Source organism: Microtus pennsylvanicus, chromosome 3 (genome assembly GCF_037038515.1).
Source record: "Microtus pennsylvanicus isolate mMicPen1 chromosome 3, mMicPen1.hap1, whole genome shotgun sequence".
Classification (NCBI taxonomy): Eukaryota; Metazoa; Chordata; class Mammalia; order Rodentia; family Cricetidae; genus Microtus; species Microtus pennsylvanicus.
The window spans coordinates 95,846,943-95,862,141 of record NC_134581.1 but is presented as its reverse complement, the minus strand read 5'-3'; the positions used below and the strand labels follow the sequence as shown (position 1 = coordinate 95,862,141).

Sequence of the window (15,199 nt, the reverse complement as noted above, 5' to 3'; positions counted from 1 at the left end):
ACAATTGAGATTCCCACATCTCCTTCATATCCTCCAAGGCACTGAACTCACACACAGTTGATCTAGACAGAGTATTGGATGAGTGCTTTGGGGAAAGGCTAGCTTAGACATAGGAAAGCAACTTGAGATCATAATGACTTCATTTACGGCCCATGCTTTAAAAATAATAGCATCATTTTGTATGTCCTAGAACTAGAAATCAATGTGATCAGATTTCATCCTGTTCTGTCTGTTTCAGGGGATCTTTGAAGGGTCCTGCTCATTTTCCTTCAGCACTGTGATGGGTGTGAAGCCCTGACTGTTTATCAGATCCCAGACTTTCAGCAATAAGTCCGCACCAGTGGAAATCAGAGCCCCCTTTCCAGATAGAGGGGATCCAGGAAGTCTCAGCTCAGGAATGGTGTCTACAGGACATGTGCATATCCATATGCATATTTAAACAAGCATGACAGTCCTGTTCCAAAACACCAAACTGTTTACAACAACATACCCAGGCCAGTATTGCGGAGAGAGCTCTAGCGCCAAACAACATCCCAGTTAAAATTCCAGTCAGCCATAACCAACCAAGAATGATGTTTCAGCTGTGGCCATGATGGCGCTAACGGCTCTCTTCTCCCCAGCTTTCATCTGCTGCTGGAGCCCATACTTCCTCTTTGACATGCTGGACAATTTCAACCTGCTTCCGGACACCAAGGAGCGCTTCTATGCCTCTGTGATCATCCAGAACCTGCCAGCCCTGAACAGTGCCATCAACCCGCTCATCTACTGCGTCTTCAGCAGCTCCATCTGCTTCCCCTGCAAGTAAGCTGTGTTTGCATTGGTGCCTGACACGCTACCAGTTTTAACATCTAGACCCTGATTCCCAATTCCTTCCCAAACCTGATCATCAGGTTATGGAACTCCCGTTTCATAGATGAGGTGCTTAAAGGTTAGGAAGTCCCCACTAGTCTGGTGACCTCAAATCCAGGTTCAGGCCGTGGCAGTGCTACACACGTGAAGGTTCTTAATTTTGATGGAAACTTCCCCCATGAACGGCCTGAGTATAAGCCTGCTGGGAATACGATATGGGACGTTTTTACTACTTCAGAGGTAAAGTTTTATAAAGTAAGGCTCACAAGATTGAGTGACATCTTTGAGGGTTTACTGATCATTAGTAGCAGAGCTGAAATTTGACCCCCTGACAGCTGCTGTCATCCTGCTGGTTTTCATCTGTTCTCATTAGATGGGGAGTAAATGGAGAAACTCGTAGCACAGGGAATAGTAATGGGATGGTTTAAGGCAATGATTCCCAGCCTTCATAATGCTGTGACTGGTTAGCACAGCTCCTCTTGTTGAGGTGACACCCCCCAACCATAAACTTCTTTTGTTGCTGCTTTGTAACTGAAATCTTGTCACTATTGTGAACTGTAATGTAAAGAGCTGACAGGAAGAGACCACAGCTTAAGAAACACTGGTCTAAAGCTTGGCTTAATGGCAGCAGCTGAGGGTTACCTCCTGCTTCTGTAAAGCCACATGTGAACGTGGGCTGTGCACACTTCCCTGAGCTTCCTTCCTGCATGCGACCATGGGATAAAAGCAGTCTCCATTTTGGCCTATGCTGTCTCTGTCCACTGGGCTTAACAGGTGTCTGATCCTTAATGACCTTTCTGGACTATTATCTCTTAGCGTCTACACTGCCTTGACTATTATCTCTTAGCGTCTACACTGCCTTTTCCTCTGGTTACATTGTTTTCCTTTCCTTCTTTATTCTGACTTGCTCCAGGGAGCAGAGACCACAGGACTCCAGAATGACATACCGAGAGAGAAGCGAGAGGCAAGAGATGCAGATTCTCTCCAAACCAGAATTCATCTAAACCCTGAAGCCGTGATGCTAGGCTGAGCACCTTCAGCCCTGCTGGATCTCCACCACTAGTTAGTGGACGTGCATGAAGCTTGGGCCACCCCGCTCCACTCCTGTGTCACCTAGTGGATGCATGAAGCACACTTTCCAGTGAGGACATGCCAGCGGCAATGCGTGTACTAGCCAACACGAACCTGTCACCTCTTCGTGTCAGTGAGAAGAAACCCTCTCTGCCCTCCTTCCCACAGCTCCGCACTGCGCCAGCCCTGATGCTGGGTCCTCGTGAGTTGATGGCACAGACAGGCAGAAAGATGTTGAAGGGCTCTCCCTGAGTCATCTTGTCACAGTTTTGAAAGGAAATACAAGACTTTACAAAGATTAGGCAGCTCTCCGCCAGTTTTGTGTTAGAAAGTTGGTGGGTATAGATGAGAAGTTTGCCCTTGACATATCAAGAACTTCACTTCCAGAACCTGGTACTGTACACACCCTCCATGTGCAAGGCAAAGTGTTGGCGGGAACAAGCTTCCAAGCCTATTGCAGTGTGGTTTCTGAAGGGGACAGTCCAGCTGCCTGCTGGACAAGGTCACCACGTAGGCACATTCTCACCTAGCAGGAAGATCACACCCAACAGTGATAGGTCCTTGCCCGTGAAGCCCAGAGAGAACTGAGACCTGGAACTCACAACTCTCTAGGACTGAGTGAAGCCTCTTTCTCTTCCTGTATTCAACATTCAAGCCGCTCTGAGCTCTATTCCACATACTTCAGGGATGTTTCTGTCCATTTCACTCCCAGAATCCTCTTCAGCTGGCAGCTTAGCTCTGTGGCTTTACCAACATGATGTTCTTGCAAGCTCCTTACTGTCTTCATGCTGTATGTAGCCTTTGTCTATCTGGCTCCTCTGCAAGGAATTGCTGGCAGGGTTTATTTTGACAGGTCTGCAATTCAGTATTTATAAGTATAATTCAAATGAAATATGACTAAATGTTTTCTAGTCAATTTTTTTCTTCAGATTTTGCCAGAAGTGGAAATGGCATCATTTGCCTGTGTGTACAACTCCACCCCCGGCCCTGTGACGTGCCTGAGCATCCTATATTTAGCTTCTCATGCAGTCTTTGACATTGAAATCTCCTTGGCAAAATCCTCCCTTCTACAGTTGAAACCTTCCCTTGTCTTTTTGGCTGGCTGCTGGGTGGAGTCACCAGTATGTCCTGTCTGTTTTAACAGCACCCTGCTCCTCATTCTTGTATCGACTCAAAGACTGCCTGCTTAAGGTCATAGTGGCAATTTTTGCGCAAATTTCTTTTTCAGTTTCATCTGACATTAGGAAAAGCATCTCTTTAGGCAGAAATCAGACACTGTACTGTCTCCCCAAAAAAATATTTCCTAAGTTTGAGGAGACTGAATCATCTACCTTTCTGTCCATGCCACAGCTTGGGAGGCTACTTCACTCTTCCTCCAGTCAGCTAGACATGAGCAAGCGGAAGCTCTGAGCGGCTGTGAAGTACTTTCCAGCGTCTCCCTTTAAATTAAGATGTGTCACAGAGAGCTGTTGCTGAAATAGCTGCCCCCGCAGGAGCCAATTAACACAGAGACTCTGGCGGGTGTTCTAGCTAGCAAAACAGGAGGCCCAGGCTCCTGATAGATGCTCTCAATCTCTGTCAGGTTCTGGTCGGCAGGACGTGTCACATGGCCACATCATCCATCAATCGATTCTTAAAGTTAAAGAGAGAGTGCGGTGAGGGCTGTGGTGCCGTCTGTGGACTGTGTCGGCAGCTGTTGTGAGCTTGCATCTCTCATCCCCAGAGGAACCTAGAGATCAGTAAGATAATGGGACAGAGTCCTGTCGGAAGCTGCCATTTATGCCCGGCTTGCTATACACTGATCTGGAGTCTCAAATCTTCACTGCCAGCCATTATCTTCCAAACTTGGGAATGGTTTCAGCATGGGAGTCATTAGTCTCATGACCTTGATGAGTCCTCTCAAGTCTCTGGGCTCACTAGTCTATCTGTAGCATGGGGCCTATGTAACACTGGAGCAGAGAATGCTGAGGTCTGGAGACTGTGGAGGATTAAATTAGACTGGCAGAGAGGGCTGTGAGAATTCTTCCCTTTGAAGACTAACACTTCAGTGACTCAAGGTTTAGTCATTTGTCTTTTGGAGATTTAACCCTTCTCCCTACCACATGAACCAGGAAACTAATATAACATCCCAACCAGGAAAGAGTGTAATCTTGTAAATAGAATTAGAATGTAAGGCACAGTATTTCTCTCTGTAGCCGCTAATGCTCCTTGGGACTGGAAAAGGCGACAGGGTGCTGTAGAGAATGAAAGTGCCTAAATTCCACACCAAGGCGTCAAGAAATGTGTGGGTGCATCACACAGCGTCAGGGACAGGTAAAGGTGTAGGGTAACAGAGCAGTTGTGTGGAATACGTTCAGTCACATTATAGAAAATGTCTCTGCTTTACTGAGCTAAATTCAATATGGTTAAGGATTCTCTTCTTTCAGAGCATATTTGCAGCGCAATTTAACTGAGGTTTGATTTCATCGAGAAGCAGCTCCCACAAGCCACCCGCCCCTCCCCCGCAGCACTAAGACCTTGTAAATGACATTCCACTGCGCTAATTATGAGAATAAAGCACCTTTGAACTAGTCTGACGTAATACATCTCAGGCCTGCTCCCCAGTCTCGTTCAGACAACGACCTTGTTTTTTCTTACTATATTTGTAGTGTGGGTTTAGAAGGGCTGTAGGCTTCTATATGATGAGAAAACAGGGAAATGAAAACAATTTTGGTCAAGAAATAAAGTGATTCTAGTCTTGTGTTTGCATTGACATTTCAGGCAAGCCACAGACCTGCCGCTGACAGCCCGTGTCTGGTTTTGTTCGTTTTGTTCCAGCCATCATTTGAGTATAGCTCATTGTGTATGCAGCTCTATCAACATTCCCTCCAGCCTGGTAACCTCCATTCCCGTAAAAGAGGATGGTCCCTACCAAGCTGCCAGCCTTCTTGCTTGGAGAAATACGAAACAGCTATGCCTCGTTTAAGAATTGATTATTCACAATAAAGTTGGAACATTTTAAATGTGCAATTCCATCCTCACAGAATGTTTAAATGAATGGGAGTCTTCTCAGAGACTCCAAAAAAAAAAGGTCCCAGGGGGTAACCCAAAGTTCCTAACATAATTGCATATGAGCCTAAAACGGAATTAAATACAATGAAAGTATTTCAAGTTCCTTGAATTACTTTAAATGAGCATAGATTGTAGACTAGGATTACACATTGATATATTGAGAATACACATAAAGCTTTCAGGATAATTGCTAAAAGAATAGAAGCGATACATAACTTCCAGGAAAAAATGAGGATAATGCTTGGCATAGTGGCAGACACCTTCAAACCCAACAGGAAGATCGAGATTCAAAGCCATCCTAATAGACATAGAGATGGAGGCTATCCTGTCTGAAAGAGAGACAGCAATGGAGAGGGTGCTGAAAAAGAGAATCCCCATACTTTTCCCTGTTCCCCACCCCACTCCACCCCACCCCAACCTCTCCTCAGCCTTAAGTAACCAATATTTTCTTTATGGTAATATTCAACAAGTCATTTGTCTTTTTGTGCCTGGCTTATTTCATTTCACTTAACTCAGTATTTTCTAGGCTTCCCGTGTTTTTGCTAATGACAGAATTCCATCCTCTTTACTCGTAAGGTACAGGAAGCCATAACTTTTATCCATCTATATGTTAATGAACACGTTGTTTGATTTCACATCTTTGCTCCAATGAATACAGGAATACAGGTTACCCTTAAAAAGTATCTTCGTTAGAGTTTCTATTGCTGTGAAGAGTCACCATGACCACAACAACTCTTACAAAGGAAAACATTTAATTGGCTGGCTTACAATTCAGAGGGTCAGTTCATTATCATCAAAATGGGACATGGCAGTGTGTAGGCAGACCTGGTCCTGAAGAAGCAGTTGAGAATGCTACATCTTGTCCAGGTAACAGAAAGTGGTCTGAAACGTGGGTGTGTCTTGAGCAAATATGAGACTTCAAAGCCCACCTCCACAGTGACACACTTCCTCCAGCTAGGGCACACCCACTCTGACAAATCACACTTGCTAATAGTGACACTTCCTATAGGGGTCATTTCCTTCAAACCACCACATCAAGCTTTACAATTTAACTGATAACCATATGTTAGTTGATTTTAAAAAATCAAACAATAAAAAGAAGACAAGAGGAGGAGTATAGGACAACAAGGACAGATAGAAAGAACATAGAAAGATTATGGATTTTCATCCAAATTTGACAACAACTAGAGTAAATGAAAAAATTGTCCTATCAGATTTTCTAAATATGCAATTATCTTTTTTGTAAAATTAATAATAATAATAATAAATGCCAGCAATGTAAGTATTCAATAAATTTGGAAATGAAATGATGAGCCTGGGTAGACCATGGAAACATTAGCTACTGTAAGCCGCTGACATACATTAAGTAAACATCAAGGTTAACAATAGGCAGAGCTAAACAGAGACACTTCATAATAATGAGTGTTTTAGTTTAATTAGATGGAAAATAATTCCAAATTTCTTTGCATTTAAAAACACAGCCTCGGGATGTATGCTTTGAAGAGGTGTCAGAAATAGGAGAAAATGGAATATAAAATGTACAACTATAGTGAAGAATTCAATCTCATTTCATTCCAATAATACAAGCAGGCAAAACTCAAGAATAGGCTGGATAAACCACCTAACCTTTCCACTTGCCTGAAGACTGCATTTCCTGGACCTACCTTCAGACTCTCCTTTCAGCCCTTCCTTTACAGTTAGGAACCACAGACTCATACCACCATCCTGGGCTCCATCTCTAGGCTGGAACCCTTGACACTCTCCTGATGGAGGAAGGTCATTGGTTAAATTAAAAGAAACTGCTTGGCTCATTGGTTAGGAGATAGGTGGGAGGAGTAAACAGAACAAAACGCTGGGAGGAAGAGGAAGTGAGGTCAGACTCGACAGCTCTCCTCTCCAGAGCAGATGCCTGAGAGAGACGCCATGCCCTGCTCCCAGGCAGACACACGCGATGAAGCTCTGAACTAGAATCTTCCCGGTAAGACCGGTGCTCACAGATTGTTAGAGATGGGTTGATTGGGATATCAGAATTAGCCAGTAAGGGCTAGAGCTAAGGGCCAAGCAGTGATTAAAAGAATACAGTGTCTGTGTAATTATTTCGGGTAAAGCTAGCCGGGCAGGCGGCTGGGGTATTGGGGACGCAGCCCCGCCGCCCCATATTACTACACTCTCCCTCTAACCATCTAACCCATTTCATGGCCTGAGAGCCACTCCTCTCTAAGCAGTGATTCTAGACTCATGGCACCAACCCCATTCATCTCTTCACCCAGTCCTCCACTCACCCTCTCCAGGTCAGGGCCCCAAACTCACACTGTCTACCCAACCTACCCTTGTAATCTGCCTGAGTACCACATGTCCCCTGCTTGCTGTCTAGAAAATGCCTCGAGCCTCCATCCTCTATGTATGGAGCCTAGACTCACACTACCAACCTCACTACAATACTCGGTCAAACCTCTGACTACCCCTCCTCAGGTTGGGATCCTAGGCTCACACTCTCAACTATACTGGCTCTTCCTGCCTGAGGGAAAGTGCGGAGTGCCTCCCCTGGACTCCTGAAGACTACTTGTGAGACCATAACTCTACAGAAGGTCTGCTTCTAGTCTTAGAAACCTCACCTGGCTGGAGCTGAATTGTGACTTCTCCCCATACCCCATTCAAATAATAATACTAATTTGCCTCAAGACTAAAGTCTAAAGCCCATTCACAATATCAACATCCTGACAACTGAGGGTAATAGGAAGCAGACATAAACACCAACTTAACAAAGGAGAGAAAAAATTTCCATACCAATATACATTACCAAAAAACTATCTCCAGATACCTGGGTCCAATCTCCAAAAACAAGCATGAATAAATAAGATAATAGTTCTGTACAAAAAATTAGTATTTCAACAGTATTGTTTCTAGAGAAAGTGACTTAAATTGTATATGAAGACAATGTTTTTAAATAGGAAGAATAACCATGGTCATGGAACTCAATGAATAATGACTAAATGCCAGAATGAAGACAACAAAACATAACAGTTAAATAAAATAATGAAAACAATTCAAAACACATGAATGCTGTGAAATATCCCTTTACACTGTGTGAAGATATGCCACTCTGGTTGGTCTAATAAAAAGCTAAACAGTCAATAGCTAGGCAGGATTTGGAGAGTCAGAGAATGCTGGAAAGAAGAAGGGCAGAGAAGCCAGATAGACACTGAACATGTTAGATACACAAAATGGGATAGAGGTGAAAGCCACATGGTAAAATGTATATTAATAAATATATGCTTAATTTAAATTATAAGAGCTACTTAGAAATAAGCCTAAGCTATTGGTTGAGCTTTTGTAATTAGTAATATGTCTCCATGTGGTTTTTTTTGATTGTTTATTTTATATCTTTTTTTAGTTGTTGCAAAAATATTTCCCATTTCCCTCCTCCTCCTCTCACAAATCGCCCCCTCCCCCACTCCCCTCCCGAACTCCCCCTCCCCCCCACTCCATTCCTCCTCCCTCTCAAGAATGAAGAGCAGTCCAGATTCCCTGCCCTGCGGGAAGTCCAAGGTCCTCCCACTTCTATCCAAGACAGGAAGGTGAGCATCCAAACAGGCTAGGCTCCCACAAAGCCATTTCATGTATTAGGATCGAAACCTAGTGCCATTGTCCTTGGGTTCTCATCAGTCTTCATTATCCGCCACGTTCAGAAAGTCCGGTTTCATACCATGCTTATTCAGTCCCAGTCCCGCTGGCCTTGGTGAGCTCCCAATAGATCAGTTCCACTGTCACAGTGGGTGGGTGCCAGATCATTTTCTAAACCAATTCTGTGGGTGGACAGTTCTATCTACTTGAGAATTAAATCCACACTTCCCTAGTTATTGATGGAGCTCTGAGTTTGGTTTTCCTTTCTGATAAATGCCTGTTCGTGCTTTGCTGAGCTTTTTTTTTTTTTTAACATGTTACTGGCTTTAAAATCCCCCCCTTTTTTAAATTTTTTTTATTGAGAAAAGGAAAAAAGTTTCTGCCTCCTCCCAGCCTCCCATTTCCCTCCCCCTCCTCCTACCCTTCTCCCCCTCCCTCTCCAGTCCAAAGAGCAGTCAGGGTTCCCTGCCCTGTGGAAAGTCCAAAGTCCTCCCCCCTCCATCCAGGTCTAGGAAGGTGAACATCCAAACTGGCTAGGCTCCCACAAAGCCAGAACATGAAGTAGGATCAAAACCCCGTGCCATTGTCCCTGGCTTCTCATCAGCCCTCATTGTTCGCCATGTTCAGAGAGTCCGGTTTTATCCCATGCTTTTTCAGTCACAGTCCAGCTGGCCTTGGTGAGCTCCCAATAGATCAGCCCCACTGTCTCAGTGGGTGGGTGCACCCCTCCTGGTCCTGACATCCTTGCTCATGTTCTCCCTCCTTCTGCTCCTCATTGGGACCTTGGGAGCTCAGTCCAGTGCTCCAGTGTGGGTCTCTGTCTCTATCTCCATCCATCTCCAGATAAAGGTTCTATGGTGATATGCAAGATATTCGTCAGTATTGCTATAGGATAGGCTCATTTCAGGTTCCCTATCCTCAGCTGCGCAAGGAACTAACTGGGGACATCGCCTTGGGCTCCTGGGAGCCACTCTAGGTTCAAGTCTCTTGCCAACCCTAAGGTGGCTTCCCTTAACTAAGATTTGTGCTTCCCTGCTCCCCTATCCAACTTTCCTTTATCCCAATCATCCTGATCTTCTGGAGGCATTACCATCCCTGACTTCAAACTCTATTACAGAGCTACAGTAATGAAAACAGTGTGGTACTAGCATAAAAACAGAGAAGTCGACCAATGGAATCTTATAGAAGACCCAGATTTTAACCCACAAACCTATGAACACCTCATTTTCGATAAAGGAGCTAAAAGTATACAATGGAAGAAAGAAAGCATCTTCAACAAATGGTGTTGGCACAACCGGATGTCAAACTGTAGAAGAATGAAAACAGACCCATATCTATCACCATGCACAAAACTCAAGTCCAAATGTATTAAAGACCTCACTATCAGTCAGAACACACTGAACCTGATAGAAGAGAAAGTGGGAAGTACCCTACAACATATGGGTACAGGAGATTACTTCCTATGTACAACCCCAGCGGCACAGACATTAAGGGCAACATTGAATAAATGGGACCTACTGAAACTGAGAAGCTTCTGTAAAGCAAAGGACACTATCACTAAGACAAAAAGGCAACCTACTGACTGGGAGAAGGTCTTCACCAACCCCGCAACAGACAAAGGTCTGATCTCCAAAATATATAGAGAACTCAAGAAACTAGACTTTAAAATGCTAATTAACCCAATTAAAAAATGGGGCACTGAACTGAACAGAGAATTCTCAACAGAAGAAGTTCAAATGGCCAAAAGACACTTAAGGTCATGCTCAACCTCCTTAGCCATCAGGGAAATGCAAATCAAAACAACTCTGAGATATCATCTTACACCTGTCAGAATGGCTAAAATAAAAAACTCCAATGATAGCCTTTGTTGGAGAGGCTGTGGAGGAAGGGGTACCCTCATCCATTGCTGGTGGGAACATAAACTTGTGCAACCACTTTGGAAAGCAGTGTGGCGGTTTCTCAGGAAATTCCGGATCAACCTACTCCTGGACCCAGCAATACCACTCTTGGGAATACACCCAAGAGATGCCCTATCATATGACAAAAGCATTTGTTCAACTATGTTCATAGCAGTATTATTTATAATAGCCAGAACCTGAAAACAACCTAGATGCCCTTTAATGGAAGAATGGATGAAGAAGGTGTGGAATATATACACATTAGAGTACTATGCTGCGGTAAAAAACAATGACTTCTCAAATTTTGCATGCAAATGGATGGAAATAGAAAACACTATCCTGAGTGAGGTAACCCAGACCCAAAAAGATGAACATGGGATGTACTCACTCATAATTAGTTTCTAGCCATAAATAAAGGTCACGGAGTCTATAATTGGTGAACCTAAAGAAGCTAAATAAGAAGGTGAACCCAAGGAAAACATATAGTTATCCTCTTGTCTATGGGAAGTAGACAAAATTACCGGGGAGAAAATTGGGATCTTGGGGGTGGGGTGGGATGGGGATAAGGGGAGATGGGGAGAGAAAGTGAGAAGGGGAGATGGGGGGAACTTGGGGAAACAACTATAATTTTGATACTCAAAAAAAAAGTAAAAAGTATATACATAAACTCTGAAACCCTATAAGATGGAAATCTAATTTAATAAAATATATAAAAAAGGGTTGGAAGCACAGAAAATATTTCCTACAAAGTCATAGAAGAAAAATTTCAAAATCTAAGGTTCATAAAGAACACCAACACATCATAATAGTCAAAACACTAAATATACAGAAAAAAGAGAAGATATTGAAAGTTTCAAGAGAGAAAGAACAAGTCAAACATAAAGTGAAAATACTACATACCAAAATCTATGGGCACGATAAAGGCTGCCATAAGACAAAAAAATATATTATTGAGTGTCTACACTAAAAATCTAGAAAGATCTCAACAAACTGACCTAACGATGCACTTATATCTTAAATAAATGTCCTAATTATGCATCTGAAAGACTTAGATAAACAAGAATAAGCAACACCTAAGATAAAAGGAAAATTATCAAAGTCAGAGGCCATTTTAGTTGAATTCATCAAGTCTGTCTACTCTCTCCTTATCTAGCAAGACAGTACTTGAAGTTCTAGATAGAGAAATAAGACAACTAAAGGAGATCAAGGGGATCCAAATTGGAAAGGAAGAAGTTGAAGTATTGCTGTTTACAGATGATATGATAGTATACATAAGCGACCATAAAAATTCTAACAGGGAGCACCTACAGCTAATAAATACCTTTATTGAAGTGGCTGGATACAAGATTAATTAAAAACAATTAGTATCTCTCTTATATAAAAATGCTAAATGGGTTGAGAAAGAAATCAGGGAAACAATATCCTTCACAATAGCCACATATAATATAAAATATCTTGGGTAATGCTAACCAAATAGGTAAAAGACCTGTATAAAAAGAACTTCAATCTTTGAAAAAAATGGAGATGTCAGAAGATGGAAAGATCTCCTAAAAGCAAGCCACAAATTCAATGCAATCCCTATCAAAATTCTAAAACAATTCTTTATAGACCTTAAAAGAACAATACTCAACTTCATGTGGAAAAACAAAAACCAGAATAGGCTAAACAATCCGGTACAATAAAAGAACTTCCAGAGATATCACCATTTCTGATTTCAAGTGCTACTCTAGAGCTATAGTAATAAAAACAACATGGTATTGCGTAAAAACAGACAGGTGGAAAAACGGAATTGAATCGAAGACCCAGACATAAATCCATGTGTGCAGGAGTTCAGCTCCAGCAGGGTTCTGAACCACAGGATGGAGGTGTGAAATATGCAAAAAATGAAGAGTCTGACCACCAAGTATCTCTCAAACAGATGGCATTGAATATCTGAAGCATTTTCTCAAACAAGTTCTAATGCATTCAAGCATGAGTAGTTGCAGGACATTTCTCTTTAATCATCTTCCAATCATTAACATTTACCCATTTTAGTTTCTTTTCCACTTCCCCACTTCTTTGACATCATTGACCTTTACCCCATATCATTAATTTTTATATTTCAAGCCAAATGATTATATCTAGCCAGGCCCATGTTATTCATACTGTGTCCTAGTCAGCAGCAAACATGAGATTAAAAAAGAGATTCAAGCTTTATGATTAGTTCTTAACAACGTGATACGTCTGCATTTGTGTAATCAGCTGAGTGTATGGAGCCATACCTAGCATATTATTTTCAGTTTAAGTCAATTTCTAAATAATCTGTGTATCACTTTTATGTGGACAACAGGTGTAATCCTATTCTTTATACATTCTCAAAATGGTAATGATTGCCTACCTCTTCAGCCATTTGGAACAAGTTTCTATTTCTCCTGGCTGCTTTTATGCATACTTTTTCCTTCCAAGGGAACTGGGAGTTTTAACTGAAAGAATATCTAATCAATCATGTCCTGGCACCAAAGAGATGTCTGACCTTTATATCCTTTATCTTTTCCTTATGTGTTCCTATAAGTTCTTAATGTCATCTTTTAAGAAACCATCTCTGAAGTTCTTAAGTCCTTTGGAATATAGTTATCTCTTCTTTAGGTTAGTTATGTAAGCCATTAACTTTAGTGAGTTCCTCCTGCTTACTCAAAATGACTGCACAGGCAGTGGGATAAATGGGAGGAATTGAATTCTTTGATAGACTGCAAAGCAGCTTAAGTTTTTAGAAAAAAAATCAGCTTTTGTTCCCAGTAAACTCAACCATATTCACAACTGACAAAGCAAAACTAAGAGTCACCATGAGAATAAGCACAGTGAAAGTTAGAGAGGCCCGAAGTCCATGAGTTCCCTAGGATCAGTGCCGGGTTCTGCAGCATGGCTTCCACAGGTCCCTGTCAGGTGGATGGAACTCTCCAAAGGGCCCTGCCATTTAAGGAGCTCCATTTACAAAACATTTATGCACCATTCCCAGAGGTAACAGCATAGCTTCTGCCACACACACCTATGGAGATGTTTGATTTTAGACAAAGAAGCCAAAATTATAAATGAGAACAAACAAGAATCTTCAACAAATGGCACTGGCATAACGGGGTATAGGCATGTAAAAGAATGCAAAAAGGTCCGTATTGATTATCCTGCACAAATCTCAAGTTCAAATAGATAAAAGACTTCAACATAAATCCAGTAATACTGAACCTGATAGAAAAGTAAGTGGGAAACAACCTTGAACAGATTGGCACAGAAGATAACTTCCTGAGTAGAATACCAGAAATACAAACAATCAAATCAACAATTAATTAATGGGACCTTATGAAAGTGTAAAACTTATGTAAGGTAAAGGATGCTGTCAATAGAACAAAACAACAGCCTACAGAATGGAAAAAGATTTTCACTAACCCCACATCAGAGAGGGGGGCTGAACTCAAAACATACAAAGAACTCAAGAAACTAGACATCACAAATGAAATAATTTAATTAAAAATGGGTTACACATCTAAACAGAATTCTCGATCAAAGAATCTCAAGTGGCCAAGAAACACTTAAAAGAAACATTCAATATCCTTAGCTATCAGGGAAATGCAAATCAAAATGACCCTGAGATTCCATATTACACCTATCAGAATGGATAAGGTCAAAAAAGCAAAGGACAACTTACGCTGGAAAGGACGTGGAGCAAGGGAAGCACTCCTCCACCGCTGGTGGGAGTGAAAACTTGCACAGCCCCTATGGAAATCAATCTGGCAGTCTCTCAGAAAATTGGGAATCGATCTACCTCATGATCCAGCTATCTCACTCTGGGGCATACACCCAACGAATGTTCAATGATATCACAAGGACACTTGCTCAGGTATGTCCGTAGCAGCTTTATTCATTATAACCAGAACCTGAAAACAACCTAGATATCCCTCAATCAAAGAATGGGTAAAATAAAGTGGTGCATTTATACAATGGAGTTTTACTCCATTGTTAAAAACAGTGACATTAGAAAATTTGAAGGCAAATGGGTGGGACTAGAAAAAATCATCCTGCGTGAGGTAACTCAGACCCAGAAAAACAAACATGGTATGTACTCACTCATAAATGAGTAGTAGGTGTACAATAAAGGCTAACCATACTACAATACACAGACCCAGAGAGGTTAGGTAAACAAGAAGTCTCGAGGTTGAGGAGAATGCTTGGATCCCCCTGGGAAGAGGAAATGGAAGAAATTTCAGGGGTACTGGGGACAGGTGGGAATGGGGACATGAGGGATCGAGTTAGGGAGTGGAAGGAGGAGGAAAGTACTGAAAAGGGAAAGATGATTGGAAGTGGGTACGTTTTAGGGTCAGGTAGAAACTGGGTGCAACATGCATACGGAGGAAATCCCGAGTCAGGAAATCTGCTTTAAGTGTATACCCTGTCGATGACCTATAGCAAGGAAACCAATTCGCAGAGGGCTTGCATGGAGATCTTACAAACTGTAGACCACAGACATGGGAGAGCTAACTATCCTGTGTACACAAATTCCTTAAATAAGCCACAAGCTATGTTTAAACCATTCATTTTATAAGTATGTTAATTATCAATTATGAAAATTTCTAAACAGCAGAATTTTAACTTATATTAATAAGAACTAACTATGTTTCAGCCAATGTCTATGACTATCATTCACTTATGCAAATTTATCTGTATTTCATCATCAA

The 15,199-nt window shown here is 41.9% G+C and overlaps 1 protein-coding gene across 1 annotated transcript in view; it reads left to right on the top strand.

Annotated features, from left to right (window-relative positions):
- The window catches only part of Npsr1 (neuropeptide S receptor 1), a 182,366-nt gene extending 177,439 nt beyond the window's left edge, over positions 1-4,927 (top strand). Inside the window, exons 8-9 of the mRNA XM_075967962.1 lie at positions 621-801; positions 1,763-4,927. Of these exons, the coding sequence (XP_075824077.1) occupies positions 621-801; positions 1,763-1,853 (272 nt within the window). The 3' untranslated portion in view covers positions 1,854-4,927. The remainder of the gene's footprint in view (positions 1-620; positions 802-1,762) is intronic.
- The last annotated feature ends 10,272 nt before the right edge of the window (positions 4,928-15,199 follow it).